This window comes from Bos taurus, chromosome 24, assembly GCF_002263795.3.
Source record: "Bos taurus isolate L1 Dominette 01449 registration number 42190680 breed Hereford chromosome 24, ARS-UCD2.0, whole genome shotgun sequence".
Classification (NCBI taxonomy): Eukaryota; Metazoa; Chordata; class Mammalia; order Artiodactyla; family Bovidae; genus Bos; species Bos taurus.
In genome coordinates this window covers 61,592,713-61,614,299 of record NC_037351.1, presented here as the reverse complement: position 1 = coordinate 61,614,299, position 21,587 = coordinate 61,592,713, and the positions used below count along the sequence as shown (strand labels likewise).

Genomic DNA, 21,587 nt, shown 5'->3' with positions numbered 1-21,587 from the left:
AGTGTTAATTTTGGGGGGCTTCCCTGGTGGATCCAACCAGTCCATTCTGAAGGAGATCAGCCCTGGGATTTCTTTGGAAGGAATGATGCTGAAGCTGAAACTCCAGTACTTTGGCCACCTCATGTGAAGAGTTGACTCATTGGAAAAGACTCTGATGCTGGGAGGGATTGGGGGCAGGAGGAGAAGGGGATGACAGAGGATGAGATGGCTGGATGGCATCACTGACTCGATGGACGTGAGTCTGAGTGAACTCCGGGAGTTGGTGATGGACAGGGAGGCCTGGTGTGCTGCAATTCATGGGGTTGCAAAGAGTCGGACACGACTGAGCGACTGATCTGATCTGATCCCTGGTGGCTCAGATGGTAAAGAATCTGCCTGCAGTGCAGGACATCACCTCCAGCACAGGAGACCTGGGTTTGATCCTGGGTCGGGAAGATCCCTTGGAGGAGGAGATGGCTACCGTCTCCAGTGTTCTTGCCTGGAGAATCCCATGGACAGCAGAGCCTGGTGGGCTACAGTCCAGGGGTTCGCAAAGAGTCGGACACGACTGAGTGACTAAACCACAACCAGAGTTAGTTTATTTAGATTTTAACAGATTATTTAACCAGGAGTTTCCAGTGCCTGTAAGCTCCATAAGGGCATAGAAATAATGCAGCAAGTATCTGTTGGGTTGTTGCTGTTGTTCAGTCGCTCAGTTGTGTCCAGCTCTTTCGACCCCACTGTCTCGATGCGCCAGGGTCTCTTGTCCTCCATAGTCTCCTGGAGTTTGCTCACCGACTCAGGTCCATTGAGTCAGTGATGCTATCTAACTGTCTCACTTTCATTTGTTGGATAAATAAATACAATGGGGACTTCCCTGGTGGTCCAGTGGCTAAGACTCAGAGCTCCCAGTGTAGGGGAAAGTGTGTTTGTCTCTCAGTCGGGTCCGACTCTTTGCAACCCCACGGGCCCTAGCCCGCCAGGCTCCTCTGCCCATGGGATTTTCCAGGCAAGAACACTAGAGTGAGTCGCCATTCCCTTCTCCAGGGGATCTTCCCAACCAGGTGATCAAACCCAGGTCTCCTGCATTGCTGCTGCTGCTAAGTCGCTTCAGTCGTGTCCAACTCCGTGTGACCCCATAGACGGCAGCCCACCAGGCTCCCCCCATCCCTGGGATTCTCCAGGCAAGAACACTGGAGTGGGTTGCCATTTCCTTCTCCAATGAATGAAAGTGAAAAGTGAACGTGAAGTCACTCAGTCGTGTCTGACTCTTAACGACCCCACGGACTGCAGCCTACCAGACTCCTCCATCCATGGATTTTCCAGGCAAGAGTACTGGAGTGGGGTGCCATTGCCTTCTCCGCTCCTGCATTGCAGGCGGATTCTTTACTGTCTGAGTCCCCATGGAAGCCCTGAGATTTGGCACAGCCAAATAAATAAACAGACATTAGAATAAATAAATACAGTGGTTAAGTTCGTAGCCACTGGAGGTATCCAGCCATAGGCTGAGAGGATTATCTGGCTCCAGGATTATACCGAGGATACCAGTACTCAGAAAGGGGTTGGACTGGTTTCTCCCAACCCCACCCCTGGGAAAAAGCTGTTCTGAAAAGCAGTAAGCTCTTCTGGCAGCTCAACCATAACCTTGAGTTGGAGAAACGCCGCTCTGACATCCTGCCATGGAGCTTACAGCCCCACCGTCCTGGCCCGTCGTGGGGGACAGGAGCACTGTCTCTGCAGCGGCCATGTCCGAGCCGCCAGCTTCAGGCTTCGGGTGGGCTGTCTGATTCCCGCTTACTGACTTTTGTGTTTTAATGGCAGTGGTGTTTTCTCCTGTCTGTGCCCAGCGAAGGGCAAGGCTGTGGGAGGCACTTTCTAAAGTCGCTATCATGAAAACAAGTGGAAGAGAAATTGCTTGCTCATCAGCCTCCCTGCCTGGCCCGAGTCCAGAGCCGTTATGAGCTGGGCCTTGGGGCTGCCCGCCCCGTGACGCCGCGCCAGTGTGTCTCACGCCTGGGGGTCCGGGGCCCAGCCGGTGGGGACCGCGTCCCTTGCTACTGCCCCTCCCAGGCTGAGGGCTTCAGCTCCCCTGCCCCTGCAGCTCCTTCCTCGGCCTCCAGGACTGTGCATCTCGAAGGGAAGCAGGGGGAGAAAAGGCTGGATGTCAGACAGGACCCCAGAGTGCTCCGAGGTGTCACGTGACTCACCTGTGGGCCTCCCTCAGGTCCAGTGCCTGTCTGGGTCCCCTTGGTGTTCCCGTGGGGCTCAGCAGTGAGCCAGGAGCAAGCAGAGTCGTGGCCAAGGTTCCGAAGGTTTGAATCACCCCCCTTAGCATCACTGAGCCGCAGGGGTGTGCAGCAGGGGTCCATGGGGCGCTGTGTCCCAGCCGGGCGGCAGGACGACCTTAGGGGCATCGGTGTGTTCTGAGTGGAGAGATTCCAGGGGGGAGATGCGTTAGAGAGGGAACCAAGCCTGGGATCCTGTTCAAGGTCGGGCAGGGGTGCCGGAAGAGGAGCTGGGAAGGAGTTTCCGCGTTTAGATGCGGGTGAGGTGGTCCTGGTCTGACCTGGGGGAAGCCCCGAGGAGCACCATGTTTGCTGAAGAGGAGAGCCCTGAGCCCTCCCTGGTGCTGGGGACTCCTGGGCCAGCAGACTCTCGGGGTGGGGTCACTCTCCACCCGGGTCTGGGGCAGAGGGGAGGGGTTTGAATGGTCTCAGCCTGTATCGTAGGTGAGATGAGCAGAGCAGCAGTTTGAGAAGCACCGTGAAGGAGAGCAGCTTTGCAGCCAGATGGCCGAGGGACAGACTTGCCCGTGGCCGTGGCTGCCGTGCTGAGTGCTCGGGGTGGGGGTCGGGGTTTGGGGACCAGCAGGGGCTTCCTTTTAGCACCGTTTGCTGTCCTCACGGCAGCTTCCAGGCCCTGGTCAGTGGGAGCGAAAGAGCCTTAGAAGGAGGCTAGCGAACCTCTGTAGCTCAGGGCCAGCTGATTTCTGGAATAGAGGCTCGGGTGAGCTCTTTAATTTTATTTCTAAATGATCTTCAGGGCCAAGCGTTTCCTGATTCAGCCAGTGGTAGGGGCTTCTCTGGTGTCTCAGCAGGGAAAGAACCCGCCTACAATGCAGGAGACACCAGAGATACAGGTTCTATCCCTGGGTCAGAAAGATCCCCTGGAGAAGGAAATGGCAACCCCCTCCCGTACTCTTGCCTGGAGAATCCCATGGACAGAGGAGCCTGGCAGGACTGCAGTCCACGGGGTCGCAAGGGGTCAGCATGACTGCACACATACACACCGCTCCTCTACAGAACCAGCCTGTTGGTCTCACTACCTTTTGAGAAAATCAGGGCCGCGTGCGGAATGTCTGTCTGGCAGCCAGTGTGGGTTGATAAGGGAGGGTGCGAAAGTGTGTCTTGTTTTACTAAAGTTCCTGATGTTGTCTCTGAAACGCAGGTGAAGCCTTACAATGTGTATGTCACAGTTGCCTACCCACCAGACACAGACACCCCTGGGTTTGCAAAAGAAAACCAAACCAAGGTGAGTATGCCTCTCTGTGCCCCGTTTCTAGTCTTGAACGTTGGAAACCCCTTTTCCTGTTTTCTGTCTTTCCGCCTTTCAGCTTGCAGGCATTTTCGTCAGAAAATTGAGCTTCTTTCAACTTACGTGCTTGCAAGAGGCCTCAGAACTTTCTGGAACTTTGATTTGAAATCTTGGGGGCTATAGCCCTATTTTCTTTGTTACTTTTTGGCAATGCCACACAGTTTGTGGGAATCTTAGTTCCCAAACTAGGGATTGAACCCAGGCCCCCGCCGTGGAAGCGTTGAGTCCTACCCACTGGACCAGGAGGAAAGTCCTGGTTTGACCCTGTTTTGAAAGGCCATTATTGCTAAGTCTTCAGGCTTGACGTAATGAATACAGCGCTTTCTTTCTGATGGAGAGTGTAGCTTGTAGTTTTAACTAACAAGTTAATAGTCTTCGGCTTCCCTGGTGACACCAGTGGTAAGAACTGGCCTGCCGATGCAGGAGACCTAAGAGACACGGGTTCGATCCCTGGGTGGGGGAGAATTCCACGGACAGAGGAGCCTGGCGGGCTACAGTCCACAGGGTCACCAAGAGTCCGACATGACTTACTGACTTAGCATGACACATAATACTCTTTACTGATAATATTTTCTCCTCTGGACTTAATTTCATTTAAGGACTTGAAGTGGTTGCTAATCCATTGTCTCTGCCTGGAGGTCTAATGGGCGCCTCAGATGTAACATTTCAAAACGGCACTTTAATTCCCTCTCGTTCCTGCTTAGGATTTTCCATCTCATTTCTGGTGCCCACCATTCCCACAGCTGCTCAGGCTGGAAACCCTGAAGCCAGCCTCGATGCCTCCTCTCACACCACCCTGGGCTCTGCTCTCAGGACCTATCCCCAGTCTGACTTTTTTTTTAAACTGCAGATGTCACTACCATCCCAGCAGTGTGAGTCACCGATATTTTCTCCTGAACTGTTCTAAAGGTCTTCAACTTGGCCCGCCTGCTCCTGGCTCTTGCCCCGCTGGAGTCTTTTTCGTGGCATAGCTGGTGATCCTTGTAAAGGACAGGTCAGCTCTTGTCACTCCCCTGTGCAAACCCCTCTTGTGAGTAAAAAGCCAAAAAGCAAAACTTAAAAAAAAAACAATCCAAAACCACAAAAGATCAAAAACTCTTGTGCAGCATGGTCTAAAATGTTCTGGAATGGTGGAAACGATCTACGCCCGCAGCTCTGTAATGCAGTCACATCGTGGCTGTTAAACACTTGCCATGCAGCCAGTGGGACCGAGACACGGAAGGTCTCACTTTATTTAATTTGAAGTTAGAATTAAATGCTGTATGTTGGTGTTGATGGCACTCTGCGTGTGCGGCTCCCCGGGCTCCCAGCATGCTGGGAGAAGAAGCCAGGGGCCTTGAGCCGTTTGGGGCCCCGTCTAGGCCTCGGCCACCCGCCCTCCGCGATTTCTCCTCTTCCAGGCCTCCCGCGCCGGGGCTCCGTCCGCCCCCTGCGCCTGCCGGCCGACCCCACGTGTGGGCTGCACTCTGGCCACCCTCTCTCTGGGTGTCCGAGTGGATCTTCCTCCTGTGCTTCTTTTCATCTCCGTGTGGCTGTCATCCTGGAGAGGACTCCCCTGACGTGCTGTGTCTTAGCGTCCCTCCCGCGGGACGCTCACCATCCTCCGCCCTGGCCTTATTCTCCGCTGTGTTTTCCCGCCTCTGGACTTAAACAGTAATACAGTGACTGTCAGTCATCCCGAGCCGAAAGCAGGCTCTGTGCTTTGCTCGTGTGAACCTGCCTTGACACGTAGTAGGCACTCTCTGAGCAAGCAAAGTGGGGAAGAAGGGATCAGTCCGAACTTCCCCTCTGGAACTTGTCGTTTCTGGTCTTCTTCTCTGTTGTAGTGATTTTCACTAAGTGTGAATCTGCACCTCATCAAAACTGGCACTGACGCCCCATGGCTGTATGTTTTCAGAAAGATGTGTATGGTTTAGAAGCCTTTCCCCCTATTCATTTCTTTTTGACTCTGCTTCCTAAAATGACTACTATTTCAAAGAAATAAAGTTAACGTGAATGCCCTGTTTTAAAATAAGGGGCATCTGCTAGGCAGATTTGCAACATTTGATAAGTGGGCTTCTAGGTAGAGGCCAGAGCTGACAACGGGTGGTGCTTTCCCCGTGAAGGTTTGATTTTGATGTTCAATTGCTTTTTCTTTTTCCTTGGCTAAGATGTTGGGCTGATTCTGTGGGCAGATGAGCTGCAGCCTTGCTCCGTGAGCCCTGTAGAGGGCGCACAGAGCCTTTACCTCTGCCGGGGTCTGGCCACACGCGGTCGTGCTGGCCTGGGGACGCGGGAGAGTGGTGGCACCTTCCAAAGGACTTTTCTCTTAATTCAGGTTCATCAAGAAACACTTGGCTTTTATGAGCTCTCCGCTTTTCTATCTTAAGGAAATATGTTCTGGTTTTTATTTTATTTTTTCAAGCCCACATGGTAAATAAAATTAATCGTTTCATACCATTTAAGGCTTAAGTTTTGAAACTTCTAACTGAAACTCCCTTCTGAAGAATTTTTGAGCACATGGGTTGCATGTTGCTCCAAAGATTTAAAAATAAAAAAGACAAAGCAGGGTCTTTTTTTTTTTTCATATTTTAAATGAAGCTCTGATGGTTCTCACTGGAATTAGGACTCTTGTCCCACAGAGTAACTGGGGCACTGAGGGGCTGAATTGTACACAGTAACCAGGTAGAAACTGATCTGGAATCCAGATGGACTTAGTTCTAAAAATAGGAATCCGTTCAAAGGTAGAAAACTAGAATTATGTATAAATTAAGGGAGGAGGACTGTCAAAATTATTTACTTTTTAATGTAGTGGGTAGTAATGGTATTGATAATGTCTATTTTTTTTTTCACCTTTTTAGCCTTTAGAGACACGTCTTATTTCAGAGACCACATCTGTCTGCAAACCAGAACAAGTGGCCAAACAAATTGTTAAAGACGCTGTAGTAAGTAAAACCCTTGTTCCCTTGTGAATGGTTACAGTGCTGTATTTTCAAAAAGGTATTTGTCCCAGGGTTTTTTTTCAAAATGTAAAATTACTAGCATGTGTGTATGTGTGTACGTTAAATTCATCATATCTAATATCATAGACTGTTCTTTTCTTCCCTGGTTAATTCCATGTTAATAAGTTCTGGGAACTCGTTATATCTCTTTTTGTTTTTGAATTTTACTTTTGGTTGCACTGGGTCTCAGTTGGTGCGTGCGGGCTTTCCCTGGTAGTGGCAAGTGGAGGCTCCTCTTCCTCGTGCTGCAGAGGCGTCTCACTGCGGCGGCTTCTCTGCTGAGGAGCGTGGATGCTCCAGGCGCCCTGGCTTCTGTCGCTGTGGCTCCCGGCTCTGGAGTCTGGGCTCAGCAGTTGTTGGCACACCGGCTTAGTTGCTCTGCAGCATGTGGGATCGTCCCGGACCAGAGATCGAAGCTGTGGCCCCTGCACTGGCAGGCGGGTTCTTACCAGACCACCAGGGAAGTCGCATGGTTGTGTCTCTTAATCTCAGGAGCAGGTTGAGCAGGCTGAGAGCCTTAGTTCTTTGAAAGGAAACCGAGATTTGCCTGTGATGCGTAAGCGGTTATAGACTGTGTCTGGCGTGTTGTCATCTTCCTCCTCTGCCACAGTATTTTCAGTTCTAGATATTTTTTTAGGTGTCTTACTGCCGCACTGGTTTAAGGATTTTCCTTTCCCTTTCCTGCTTCCTGGTATAATTTCCCCAAATGTTTACTAACAAGAAAGTGCTGCCCGCCCCCTCGGCCATCGTCCCAGTGGCCCTCCACTTTCCGGAGTTTATTCAGAGTCCAGAACGGTCTTTCTCGAAACCAGGTACTGTTCTGTAGGACGACGTGTGGGCCACAAGCTTTTTGGCAGCGTTCCTGTTAACCCACATGCAGAAAAATACACATGTCCAGGGGACATATAAACATACGTGTAATCCTTAGGCCCACATTGGATTTAGGAAACTTGGGGATGATCCGAATGAGAAGTGTCGGCTGGCTGGACCTTGGCCTTGAAGGAACGCCCGTTGCATGTTCAGGCCGAACCCAGCAGAATACAGGAAGCCTTGAAGGCTATTAAAACATCTGCGGACGTGGGAAGGACTTTGCCCTGATTGTGTTCAAAGGCGTAGGAAGATGGCACCAGTGGATTGGGTGGACTTTGTTTTTCCTGCTTATCTCAAGTCAAAGCAAACACACTCCATGTTTTTAATGATTCGAAGCAGCTCTTTGTATTTTGGCAGGATTCCTTTAATCTGGAGGTTCTCACGCTTCTTTCATCTCTTGAGCACTTTCCACCCTAAGCTTGTCCACAGCCCCAGAGAACTGTTGGTTCCATGGCTTATCCTTATCAATCTTTGCTACATCAGAAAGTGAAACTATATCATTTAAAAAGGATTTATTCATTTAAAATGACAATGATAAATTCAGTGTATTTTACTGTAACATTTTTATAACAAAAAGTATTTTTCAAAACAAAACTTAGGGGGAAGGGGGGCATTGTTTCTCGTCCCCCAGCCTCTTTAGTGTCTGTGCTGACTGAGAGCAGCTGCCCCGTAGCTGCTCCCGCATGCCGTGTCAAGTCATTCTGCATGAAGGGTGCGAAGCGAGGCTGGCCGTGCAAAGACTGGAAAAGGAAGGGAGACTCTGTGGGCTTTTCAGATCATTGTGGACATTCCTCTTTTTTTAATATAAAAACCTAAACTAGATGAATCGTGGTTTCTTAAAGGTTAGTCGCAATGTGAAATTGGAAATTCTAGCAGTGAACTCCGGAGAAGGCGATGGCACCCCACTTCAGTCCTCTTGCCTGGAGAATCCCAGGGACAGGGGAGCCTGGTGGGCTGCCGTCTATGGGGTCGCACAGAGTCGGACGCGACTGAAGCGACTTAGCAGCAGCAGCAGTGAACTCTTTGTTCTCTATTCTGTGACAGCCCATCAGTCTGCCTTGCACTGTTTTGTACCCATTCATGATTTTGTAACTTTATGTATTCATCCTTGGGAAAATATGAATTCCCTGAGTTACCCCCAAAAATCGCATTCATTCATATCACTGCTGATCTTACGGTAGAAGTCTTTCTGTAACTGAGAAGGTGACAGCCTCAAAATGGCAGACACACGTTCTTCCCAATTCTGGCTCAGATTTGCACACGGACTACAAAAGCTGCCCGCTTTTCTTGAAGCGACAGTCGTTCCATGCATTTCCTGCTAGGAATCTTCCATCCCCCCGTCTGAATGACCACAGATGGTCAGGCCTGGTTCTTGCTGTGGACACGGTCCGCGGAAGCAGCGGGACCCTGCCTGACCCGCGCAGCGGGAGCAGGGCTCGCCCGCGAGGCGTCCGTGCCCTCCCGCCGGCGCAGAGCGCGAGGGGGCGCCCGTGTGAGGCTCTTCGTCGTGCAGAACAGTAGGAAGACGCGTCCCGAGTGTCGAGCCGCTTCCTGTGCTGTGCAGTGGGCCCCCGTTGGTGGTCTGTTGACTCACCGTAGGGTGCGCACGTCAGTCCTGACGTCCCGGTAGGTCCCACGCCTCCTTTCTCCCGCGGTTGTCTATAGTTTGTTCCCTACACCTGTCTCTATTTCTGCTTTGTAAATACGTTCATCTGTACCATGTCTCTAGATTCCACATGTATGTGTTAATATGCGATACTTGTTTTTCTCTTTCTGGCTGAGTTTTCTGTGGGGACCTAAATGGGAAGGAGACCCAGTGGCGGAGGGGGTGTGCATGCGCGTGACTGAGCCGCTGGCTGCACAGCAGTTGTCGTCGTGAAGCAACTATTAATCAGTTCAGTTCAGTTCAGTAGCTCAGTCGTGTCCGACAGACTCAGGTCCATTGAGTCGGTGATGCCATCCACCATCTCATCCTCTGTCGTCCCCTTCTCCTCCTGCCCCCAATCCCTCCCAGCATCAGAGTCTTTTCCAATGAGTCAACTCTTTGCATGAGGTGGCCAAAGTACTGGAGTTTCAGCTTTAGCATCATTCCTTCCAAAGAAATCCCAGGGCTGATCTCCTTCAGAATGGACTGGTTGGCTCTCCTTGCAGTCCAAGGGACTCTCGAGAGTCTCCTCCAACACCACAGTTCAGAAGCGTCGATTCCTCGGCGCTCAGCCTTCTTCACAGTGCATTACTCCAATTAAAAAAAAAATCAGAAAAAAGATGTCCTCCAGGGTCGAGATTGAACAAAACGATTCATTTTACTGCTTAACAAGTGCAGTTTTAAGCAAAACTGACCTTTAAAATTTTTATTGGAGATTGAACAATTTGTTTTCTTCCTGTGTTTACTGACCATTGTAAGTGTTGGGGACAGTGGGGAGGCGCCCCCACTGTGGTCCGTGCTAACCAGACAGCGGCATTTCCCATCAGTGCTCGTGCCACGGGTGAAAATAGGCAATTAGTGTCTCAGTGTTGGCATGACTGTGGTTTTGTCTTTGGGGAGGGTCTCCCGACACTCAGAGTCTGTGGCCCACATTTTGAGAAGCCTCCATCCAGCCACCCCAGCCTGCCACGGCCTCGTTCATCCCTGAGCTCACACGTGTGCCCGTGACCGTTCCTCCCGCTGACGTGGACGGACACGGGTCATCCTTTCTGGTGTGCTGAGCTGATTGCTTTCCATGATGCTACCACTGCCTCTTTCCTTTCTTTCTGTTTCAGCAAGGAAATTTCAACAGTTCCATCGGTTCCGACGGGTACATGCTCTCATCGCTGACCTGTGGAATGGCTCCAGTAACGTCCATCATGGAAGGGCTCCAGCAGGTGAGCCGTGCCCGAGCCTCAGGACAGACGGACACCCAGACAGACAGCCGGGCCTTTCACTGAACCTCAGTGGGCAAAGGCTGAAGGGAGACATGGAAGCTTTACCTGAGGGTGTGAAGAGTTGTTCCTGAAGTATCAGCTTTTTTCTTCCTCTACCCGGGAGAAGTAAACAGGAAATATTTTAAAGTTGTTTAGTCACTAAGTCACAGCCCGCCAGGTCCCTTTGTCTGTGGGCTTCTCCATTAACACTAGAGTGGGTCGCCATGCCCTCCCCTAGGGGATCTTCCTGACCCAGGGATGGAACCCACGTCTCCTGGGTGGCAGGCGGATTCTTTACCGTCTGAGCCACCAGGGAAGCCAGGTTAAAGATGTAACGTGAGGAATTTAGACTGGGAAGAAGTCTTCCACGTGGGGCTGCAGGTGTAGAGAGAAAGCGTCTGCTCTGCTATTAGGGTGTTAATCTGGTTTTCCTCTGAGAATGCTTCCTCTTCTGGAATTGAAAAATGGAAATCTTTGTCTTCAGGGGGTGCGTGCATGATAAGTTGCTTCAATCATGTCCAACTCTTTGTCCCTATGGGCCGTAGCCAGCCAGGCTCCTCTGGGATTGTCTATGGGATGTCCATGGGATTCTCCACGCAGTAATACTCGAGTGGGTTGCCATTTCCTTCTCCAGGGAATCTTCCCCACCCAGGGTTCAAACATGGGTCTCTTAAGTCTCCTGCACTGGGAAGCAGGTTCTTTACCACTAGGGCCACCTGGGAATCCTGGGGAGTCTCTAGGGGTTAGAGGTGGTCTTGCCTGAAAGTCCCAGGATATCAGACCAGAAACTGTCCAGTGAGTCAGACCACAGAAGCTCAGGGAGGTAAGTCAAGGGTGCGATGCAGTCCCTGCACTCACGGCAATTACAGCTCATCCGGAAGAGACATAAAAATTAGCTGCTCCTTGATGAGCCTGCTGCCGTGTCCGCTGTTGGAGAATCAGAGGTAAGGCTGCAGCCTCTGGACGCCATGAGGCTTGCAGTCTGGTGGGAGAGACTGAGGAGACTGATGAGAGAGTGCAGCGCCGCGTGATGAGGGTTTTCACAGAGGGATCGCTCTGGAAAGACCGAGGCGGGTGATGGAGGGGAGATGGGGGCTGGGCAGCCCCTCGGGGGCGGTTTATGGCAGAGCGATGTAGCCTCATTCACCCTGGAAAGTCCCGGTGAGTCGGGTAGGGAGAGGCTTCCTTCTCGCTCTGCTTCTCCCAGGGGGAGACCCTCGGAAGCCCCGGGGCGTCCCGTGGTTGAGTCCACTGTCGCCCAGGGGCGTGCAGAGTCAACCCCTGCTCAGGGAACCGAGACCCCGCGTGCCTCGGGGTTTGGCCAACAACAACAAAAAGAGCAGTCACTAAATTTCTTTTAGGTGTTTATAGAGAATGTGAGTAGAACCCAGTGAATTCCCACAGACCTGCTCTCCACTCCCTCCGGATGTCTTGCACGCTGGTGTGGCTGGCTCTCTGTTACAACTAATGAGCTAGTATAGATACATTATTACTACCCAAAGTCCACAGTTTGCCTTGGGATTTATTCATGGTGTCATCCATCCATCCTGTGAGTTCTGACGACTATAGAGTGACCCATATCCAGCATTAAAGTGTCCTACAGATAATTCACTGCCCTGAATAGTGCACTGTGCATGCTAAGTCACTTCAGTCGTGATCAACTCTTTTTGAACCTGTGGACTGTCACCTGCCAGGCTCCTCTGTCCATGGGATTATCCCAGCAAGGATGCTGGAGTGGGCTGCCATGCCCTCCTCCAGGGGATCCTCCTGACCCAGGGACTGAACCCACGTCTCTTACATCTTCTGCATTGGCAGGTGGGCTCTTTACCACTAGGGCCACTGGAAGCTCTGAATATTCCCTTGGGTCCACCTATTTCTGAAACCCTGGCAACCACTGAGGGTTTCACTGTCCTCCAGAGTTTGCCTTTTCCAGCTTCACTTTGGTTTTTATACTTTTCAAAATTATCCTTCTGCCTACTTGAGAGAATGAGGTCATTTTTGAGACTTGATATGAAAAACAGCACACCCTCATCCCATATCCCCCGTTCACCCTTCTCAGAAGCAGTCGGGCTCTGACCTTTACCTCCTTATCTCTGGAGCAGACACTTCCATGGAGGCTTTTAGCTGATTTCTTGGTTCTGGATCAGGTTGATATCCTGCTGAAGGGTGCACACGGAGCTCCCCTTTCTTATCTTTCTCTCCTTGCTCACACCTACCCCTCCCCCAACTCTTATTCTCCCTTTTTAGTGATACTGTGATTTTGGTTAGACTGCACTGAAGTAGCCATCATTAGGGCTCTTTCAATGCTGTTCACAGCTGAGCTGTGTAATACACACAACCCATTCTCCTTTCTCGTACAGTCTTTTTTATTCTTCCCTGAAATGAAAGGGTAGCTGGCCTTTTACTAGGTATTATTCATAATGATTGTGTTCATCTCCTCTTAGAAATATCAGGTACTGTGTCAGCTTCACCTTCTGGAAGGACTTCCTTGTGGAGCCTCCTGACCTGCCGTCAGGACTGGCTGCTGCCCCCGAGTCTGGCACTTGGGGGACCCCGGCCCCCCTTTGCAGTCACCCCAGGGACCCTCCACCTCTTCTCAGTGTCGGGCCCCCTGCTTCCTTGTGTCACCGGGCGTTGCCTTTCTCTGTTGATGCCCTTCTCTTTGGCTGTTTCCCTCTTCTAGTAGCTTCTTGAAAAACAGGTGATGCTTGGGAGGCAGTGTTTGTGGCGTTTCTGCATGGCTTGTGGGGTCTTGGTTCCCTGACCAGGGATCGAACCCAGGCCCTCAGCAGTGAAAGCACGGAGTCCTAACCACTGGAGGACCAGGGAATTCCTGGGAGGCAAATTTTTTGATGCTTTGTATCTTTGAAAATGTTTCTCTTTGTAGTTTCCTGCCTTTTAAAAGTTGCATTTACAGGTGATACAGTGAGAGTCCCTTACTGGAAAGGGCAAAAATTAATGGGTATGGTTAATTGCTTTCTTAACCCTGAGACAGTAATTGCTCTTTTTCAGTTGGTTGTCTGCCCAGGTCTGGAGCGAGCTGGTGGCAGCTTGCACTAGTCATTCTCAGTGCCTGGCATAGGGACTGCCTTTTACAATCAGTACATAAACCTTAAACCAAGAAGCCTCGATTGTAGTCTGGATATTGGAGATGCTTCTCTGAATCTTTCCTAGCTCAGAGAACCCTAAGGCTACTAAGAATCTCCATTTTGTTCTCCGTGTAGTTGCATATGTTTCAGTAACTGGACGACGATTTGTCGTCGCCTGTCTGCAGGCCCTGTGCTGTCCAGCGGCACAGAGCAGATGGCTGCTGCTGTCTCTGTTCCGCTGGTGCGTACAAAGCTCTCACTATATATCCTGATCTTGGAGCTGGTGCATACGAAGCTCTGACTATATACCCTGATCTTGGAGCACATCACAGAGCTCTGACTGTATACCCTGATCCTTGGTGCAGATCGCAGAGCTTTCACTATATACCCTGATCCTTGGAGCAGATCACAGAGTCTCACTATATACCCTGATCCTTGGAGCAGATCACAGGGCTCTCACTATATACCCTGATCCTTGGAGCAGATCACAGAGTCTCACTATATACCCTGATCCTTGGAGCAGATCACAGGGCTCTCACTATATACCCTGATCCTTGGAGCAGATCGGAGATACGTCTTAGGGACTGTGTATCAGAGCTGTATCTGAAAGCCCCTGGATGGGAGGGTGTGCGTCCCGCCCTGTGAGCTCACAGGCCTCTGTCTCGCAGGTGGTCACCATGGGCCTCTTCCGCACGATCGCACTGTTTTACCTTGGAAGTTTCGACAGTATCGTTCGTCGCTGCATGATGCAGAAGGCGAAATTGGAAACTGTAGACAAAACTGCCTAATTCTTACCCCTTGGAAAAAGACTGTCTGAATAATTTACCAGCTTGCTGCTAAGTGGGACACAGTTTTGGGCTTGCAGACATTTATGTCTTGCTTTCTAATCTGTGAGATTGGACCAGTGATCTTCAGAAACCTGGCTGCAAGCAAGGGGATCGCCGTTCAACTCCAGACTATTATTAATACTATGCAAATACGGAGGAGACCACTTGATTCTCCGAGGTGGAGAGGTGATGGTAAGGGAACTCACAGCATGTGAGCAGGATTCCGGAATGATCATTGAAATGTTTCTTCTGTTTTTTTTCCCGTTAGAAATCATGTCCAGAAATGGGCTTCTGGGACCTTTTCTTTTTTTCTCTTTTTTAACTTAGTGTGTTTTATTCCAGATGCATTTTACACATTGCCGTGGGGTATGAATGCATAATAATGTCCATGACTCACTCTGATGCTGGTGGTCACTTGTGGTTTCTTTCTCTTTGATCCCATAAAACTACGTGGGGGATGGGAGAGGACCATACCGAGGAACGAAGGAGATAAATATATTCCAGTAGGAAAAACAATGGTTTTTTGTCTTCTTTAGACTTGAATGCTTAGGGCATGTCTCATTTTTCATTCATGGAGAAAGGGAGCCTCCTAAAATATTTTCTGAAGAGAAGTAAAACCTTAGAAGCTTAAAAGTTTACAATTTCTTCAGTAGCCATAATGACCTGAAGCTCACCCATTCCATTGTAGTTTCTTATTCTTCCCATGTCTTCCTTTCCAATTTTGCTTAGACTGCTATAATATTTTTATAAAAAAAAAGAAAAGAGAGACCAGTTTTTTCCCTTGACTTTAAAAATTAATTAATGAATTTATTAAAGCAAATGAAAAAGTTAGAAAGTATGACCTTTTTCTCCTCGTAGCATGTATGTAGCTTTTAAAAAAGACTGAAGGGGGACTTCGCCGGTGGTCTAGCGGTTAAGACTGCCCTTTCAATGCAGGGGCACAGGTTCGATCCCTGGTCGGGGAACTAAGATCCCACATGCCATGTGGCACAGCAAAAACAACGCTGACAGCATATTTCAGCTTGGGGTTTTTCCTGAGATGGTCCTGTGGGTTTTCCCCCTTTGCTGTGTCCGTGTGGTGCCTTACACTGATAAATGTTTGTGTTGAACCTTCCTTGCACTGCAGAGGTAGAGTCCATCTGGCCAAGGTGTATAATCATTTTAATATGCAGCTGAAGCAATACTTTTACGGACCCACCTCCTTATAAAATAAGTTAGAAAATGTACCCCCTTCCGTTTTCTGCCGGTGTTGGGGGGTGGGGGTGGGGGCTCCTGCGGAGGCGCCCTCGAGGCGGGCACTGGCAGCAGCCTCAGTTTACTCATTAAGAAAAAACTAGCACGACAGGGCTGCCCGGTGTTGAAGACGCTTGTTTCTGAAATGAAATGATCGCCCTATTCTTTCCATGACTCCACTGACCTTGAGAACATCTCCTACCGCGTGTTAAGCAAGCCTAGCCGTGGTCGCTGGCACAGCGCAGGCCTGGATGCGCTGTTGCTCCTGGGACGCGGCCCGCTGTCCACTGGCGGATCCGCGGCGAGGCCGGTGAGCCGCTCCGTCAGCGGATGCGCTCTGCAGACCTGAGACCCGAGGGCGGCGCCCTCGTTGTGCCGAGCCCCGCGCTCTCGCACACGCTGTGAGCTTATGCATCTCCACATTCCAGTTCCTTTTAGTGAGAAAAGACCACTGCTTTGGAAGAGAACAGCAGCTGTACAAGAGATTAAAGATCTGAACACTGACAAACCTTTTTTACTCTTGAGTTTTTGAACTCTTGACTTTCAAATGACTTAATTTTTACAAAGTAAGATGTTTAATGGCTTTAATCCACAGTGTCTTTTTAAAAGACATGAGAATAACACATGTTCAAACACTGACAGAGATAGAAGAAACTATTATTTAATATATAAGTTGCTTGGGATGACTTCATTGCAGTCTATCGGGGTGGGTTGAACCCATAAAGTTTTCATGAATCTCTCAGCCTTCAGGAGCCATCGTCTGCAAACTCCGTTGAGTCATATCGGGCAGCTTCTAAAAGGGAGTAATGACTATATTTTCCTCATTCCCAGAAAACAGATACAAAGTAAAAGCTGGGTGTTTCTCGATTTTATTCTTTTCTCATAAGTGTTTCTTGAATGTGGGTATCTTCTACTGATGGTCTATATTAAAGTCTAGTCCAAAAGGGTGCATTCTTAAATTAACTATTTTACAGTAGTTATTTCAATATACATTTCTCAAGGTATTCTCAGAGAGACTTCAGTCATTCCAGGTCACCTACTACCTGAACAAATCTAAGAGCCCCTGTTCCACAACAGGGAGATGGCCCCAACTGAGATGAAGCGCGAGCATGAGAGCAGATTCGTGGAAATTATAGCATCAGGGAATTATAGCACAAGATTCGTGGAAATAGAGCATCTGTCAGAGATGGCAGAGGTCTACAGTTTTGTAAACAAAAAGGTTTGAAAACTGAGGTGTTCCTTTTTTTCTTCCTACATTTGGTGCCATAAGGCACTTGATAGCAAAACCTGACTTGAGATTCCTGTAGTTTTTATTTATGTCACACCATGGGCTGATCACTTGTCTGAAGAAGTACCAACGGTTTTGATGACAGGGATTGCCCTAGACTCTGTGGAGATGTTTTTTTTATCATATCCAGCGTAGACCCCGTATTACCTTTTCAAAATGTTAAAGAAAAAAAATTTTTTTTGGATGGGTGATTGTAGACACTTAATGAGCATCACACAGTGACCTGGCTTCATCTAAATCGTGAAACTATTACAAGGCAAATTCTACTTTTTATCTTTTTTGGCTCAATTCTTATTAAACCCTTTATTACACTGATTTCTTTTTTGCTCGGAAAGAAGAGAAAGACTGAATCAGACTGCAGATTGTTAGGGAAACTATTGGCTTTTTTTTTTTTTTAAGGATCACATTGATTCAACACTTTCTATTGTGCTCAGAAGTGGGTAAGTCTTACTTGTGACAGAAGAAGTTTAATCATAATTCTGTTGAAAGGTGGATTCTGTGTATGTGACCAACAATAGCTTATTATGTGAGTTTCAGGTCTGATGTGCCTGCCTGTACTAGGTTGGGTTGTACTATTTTATTATAATGTATTTGTGAGTATATTTATTTTAATGTTTAACGTTATTCAGCCATTGAAATTGCAAAGTATGCTCAAGGACCCTATGTCATTGAAAAAGGTATGAAAATTCTCATTTATTTTTGCCAAAACAAAGTCAAGAGTGTTGTTCTTTTCTATGTATTTAAAATTTAACTTTGACAGCTGAAAGGAGAAGAAATTAAGAATGCTGTTAGTGATGGCCCCTTTACATGAAATTGGATTTGTTTCATTATAAGTCTCTGTTTGGATCCAGTAAACCATTTATTTTTGATTCTTAGAAGTAAAAATTTGACAGACCATTTCTAATATTAAATGACAAAACCTTTTTCATAATAGTTGCTTTGATTCAAAGAATTGTATGTCTTTGTCTTTTCAGAAGAAGGTAGTCCCATAATAATTTTTTTAAAATGAATTGTATCAACATATTTAATTTTATTATATCATATTACAATTTAAATATGTCTTAACTTACTTGAGGACACTTAAGCTATTCATACTTTTTGACCTAAAATGTTTTGTATCTTTCTCATTTCCTTAACTTCTTAGTGACTCAGCGTTGAAAAATACCTACTAACCATAATCTTCCATATTCTGGACTAAATCTTGTTTAGTTCAGAGCAGTGATGGCAGGTTTGTTTTTTTGAAGAGGAGAGACTAGCTATTATATTTTACACTTGCTTGAGGTGACAACTCTAAAGGCATTTTTAAACTGATGAGTGCATATGGCTATTTTGATATATAATAGAACCTGTGTTTGCTACTTTAGAAGCTTTTGTGGCAGAATTGTAACCTAATTTTCATATCTTGTATTTCTGAATCATGACAAAAAATAAATGGGGAACATGCTTTACAGATTTGAAAACGTATTTCTTAGAAATGTGCATTTTTAAAGACACATTTAAGCAAAACACCAGTCTCTTTCGTGATATTATCCTAACCTTACATCTTAAACACTTGACAAGGCTTAATTTTTATCGTTTTTTAGGAAGTATTATTTTCACAGTAGATGTTTCGGCCCTTGTTTCAAATAATGTTCTGGATTTGTGTGACTCTAGTGTGGGATATATGAATAAAAGGAAGAAATATGGAATTTAAGAAAATTTCTTAGGTAATTATGTTTCATATACAAATTGATTTTCTATGCTTTAAGGCTTCATATTCCAACAAGGAAATATCTTCTAGACTCTGAAGGGCACAGAAGAGAGAGATGGGAAAGAACACGCCTTAATATTTCTCGATCCTTAAATAGAAAAATTGTGGTCACATTGACCAGAGATGCCTTGGATGGCTTGATTGGCAAATTGAACCTTTCTTTCAGTTTGAGCCACTTGTATACATAAATGGCATAGGATATGCCCTCTGTAGTTTTTATGTTTGGATGTTTAAAAGGGAAATCATTTCTTGACTTCTGTCCCACTCTTGATTTTATACACCCCATTCTCATTCGGCCTGTATTTATCGAATGCCTGTGAGGAGCTTGGTATCCAGGCACCGGCAGTGTAAACAGTACTGGTGTAAACAGTCTGCCCCACCCGTGGGGATCCCATTTCTGGTGTGTCCCCCGCTCACCTCTTCATCCCTCTGAAGGCTCTGACCAGTCTTCCTGGAGAAAGAGGAACTGCTCCCCATTCCTGTCTTCAGGCTTCTGACCCTTATGCCACCATCATTTGAATGCCAAGCTCTATTCTAGGCTGGGAATGTACAGAGGAAAATATGGTCCCTGCCCTCAAATAGTTTATAATCTGGGGCAGGGGGATGCATGTCAGAAATTACATGGTGGGATTTCCCTGGTGCTCTACTGATTAAGACTCCACACTTCTGATGCAAGGGGTGCAGGTTCAATCCCGATTGGGGAACTAAGACCCCACAGTGCTGCGTAGCACTGCAAAAGAAAAAAGAGAGAGTGCCCGGTGATCCGACAATACCAAGGCATCATAACTAACGTTTGGAGGTGTGACCCATGCCGGTCCCTCTTGTGAGTGCTTTTCGTCTAACTCGCTTAAACCATACACTAACCCTGCCAGTGGTACCCTTATACCCCTGTGTTATCAGTGGGGCACAGGCACAGAGGTTAGGTAGCTAGACCAAGGTCACAGCAGCAAAGCGATGAAGCCTGGATCCAAACGGGCTTTCTGACTTGGAGACTCCTGGCATCCACGTGAAACCTCTTTTAGCAGCACGAGTGGAATCCCTGGACTGTCTGGGACAGCCGGGCAAGTTCACGTGGAAGGAAGAAGCGGTTCAGATCAACCTTGAGGAATGAATATGAATTTGCCACAAGAAAGCTGGGTTCCTTTCAGGGAGACAAGCATATGTGCAAGGAGAAGAAGGGAGAGACCCTGGCGTCTCCCAGAAAGCCCGTGGCGGTAACGCAGCTCCAGGAGAGGGTGAGCGGACTGGCCGGGGGGGCGGTCTCGGGGTGGGGGCCTTGGGGGGAGATCTCGGGGGGCAGGCTTGGGCCACATCACCCCACGTGGAGGAGCTAAGGCTTCGGCCTCTGAAGACTAACTCTGAGCACAAACAGGGAATGGCTGGAATTTGTAAAGATCATGGCTCTCTGAAATTTAGGGGTGGCTGAGCCCTTGAGCTTTGGAATAAACATTCCTCAGTAGTTTGGGGGGAAAAAGTCAGATACATATTGTTATGGGTTGACTTGTGAGTCCTTAAAAGATGCTGATGTCCTCATCCTCAGAACCCCTGGATGTGACCTTACTGGGAATGGGGTCCTCACAGATATAACCAAATTAAGGTGAGGCTGTTAGTGTCCTCATCCGATATGACTGGTTACCTCATGAAAATAGGAGAAAGCAGAGAAACTGGGAGAAGGCCATGGGAAGACAGTGGCATGGAGAGAAGTAGTGTTGCAAGCCAAGGATTGCCAGCCTCCAACGCAAGCTAGAAGAGGTAGGGAAGATCTTTCCCTAGAGCCTTCAGAGGGAGCATGGCCCTACCGACACCTTGATTTGGGACTTTGAGGTGCCAAAACTGCGGGAGAGTAAATTTCTGCTCCAAGTCATCCAGTTAGTGGTCCTTTGTTACTGCGGCCCTAAATAACAATGGACTAACTTTGCTTTTTCTAAACGTGCTCATCGGTAGTTCATGTCTGGGAGATACTGTGTCTTGTGCTAAAGAGCATAAGGGGGGGCTTGCCTGGTGGTCCAGGGGTTAAGAGTCTGCTTGCAGGGGACACCAGCTCGACCCCTGCTCCAGGGGGGTCTCACGTGCCCCGAGGCAACTCAACCCCTGTGCCTGAGCCACAGTGCTCCAGAGCCTGGGTGCTGCCACTGCTGACGCCCGAGCACCAAGAGCCTGTCTCCACGGCAAGAGGAGCCGCCGTGGCGAGAAGCCCCTGTGCGTGCAGGCCTAGTCCAACAAGGAGTGAAGAGCATAGAGATAAACATTGGTTATTGCACATAAGAATATAAATTCTTTGCCTGTTCTCAGTACTATGGTGCTTCATGTTAATCCAACAAGAGGAGTAAGCATTTGAAAAGTATAAGTTCCTAGTCTCAGTTTATTCACTTCAAGTGCCAAGTCATTAATCTGAAAGGAAAAAAATTGCCAGGAGTGAATTTACTGTGCTTTCCTTTGTACACATTTGCTGGCTAAATTTGCACAATACAATGATTTACCTGCACTTCACTGCCTGGTTTCAAAAGTTGTTGCTTAATTCCAAACATTTTATTGAGCTTTAGGACCCACTAAAAGTTAGCCAGGTGGGTTTCCTGGTTACATCAGGGCTTGTTGGTTTAGATCTCATAAAACAGGTTCCTGATGAGGACACGCATGTACAGAAGAGGGAGGGGCTCTGGAGTGTAAATGAGTCAGGAAGTCTATTACTGTTACTATACTAACTAATGTGGAATTAGTATTATAACATTATCGTGCAATGTTTGCCACAAAGTATGCAAACCGTCCTAAAGCACAGGGCAGTATGTAGCATAAGCGTTTATAATGTGTAAGATACTATGTCAGTTATATCTCAGTAAAGCTGGAAACAACATAGAAATACTCGAAATTGGAAACTAGTCTTTTGGGTTGCTTGTCTGTGCCTGTGAGAAGTTAGTTTTAAGCAGTTCGTTTGTCTTCTTCGCAGGCGCCCTGCTTGTTTTTCCTCCTTAGTTCAGTTTATTTACGGATGCATTTGCACTGGTTGGGGTCATGGTTTTATTTTTAACTCTTTCATCTTACCTATTAGTTGTCAATTCCCACACAGTTAACACTATC

The 21,587-nt window shown here is 48.0% G+C and overlaps 1 protein-coding gene across 2 annotated transcripts in view; it reads left to right on the top strand.

Annotated features, from left to right (window-relative positions):
- The window catches only part of KDSR (3-ketodihydrosphingosine reductase), a 42,683-nt gene extending 24,473 nt beyond the window's left edge, over positions 1–18,210 (top strand). The window contains exons 6-9 of one of the 2 annotated variants that reach the window (XM_024984196.2): positions 3,427–3,510; positions 6,414–6,497; positions 10,185–10,286; positions 14,083–18,210. In XM_024984196.2, coding sequence (XP_024839964.1) covers positions 3,427–3,510; positions 6,414–6,497; positions 10,185–10,286; positions 14,083–14,202 — 390 coding nt within the window. In that variant the 3' untranslated portion in view covers positions 14,203–18,210. 2 annotated transcript variants of the gene reach the window in all.
- Positions 18,211–21,587: the final 3,377 nt, after the last annotated feature.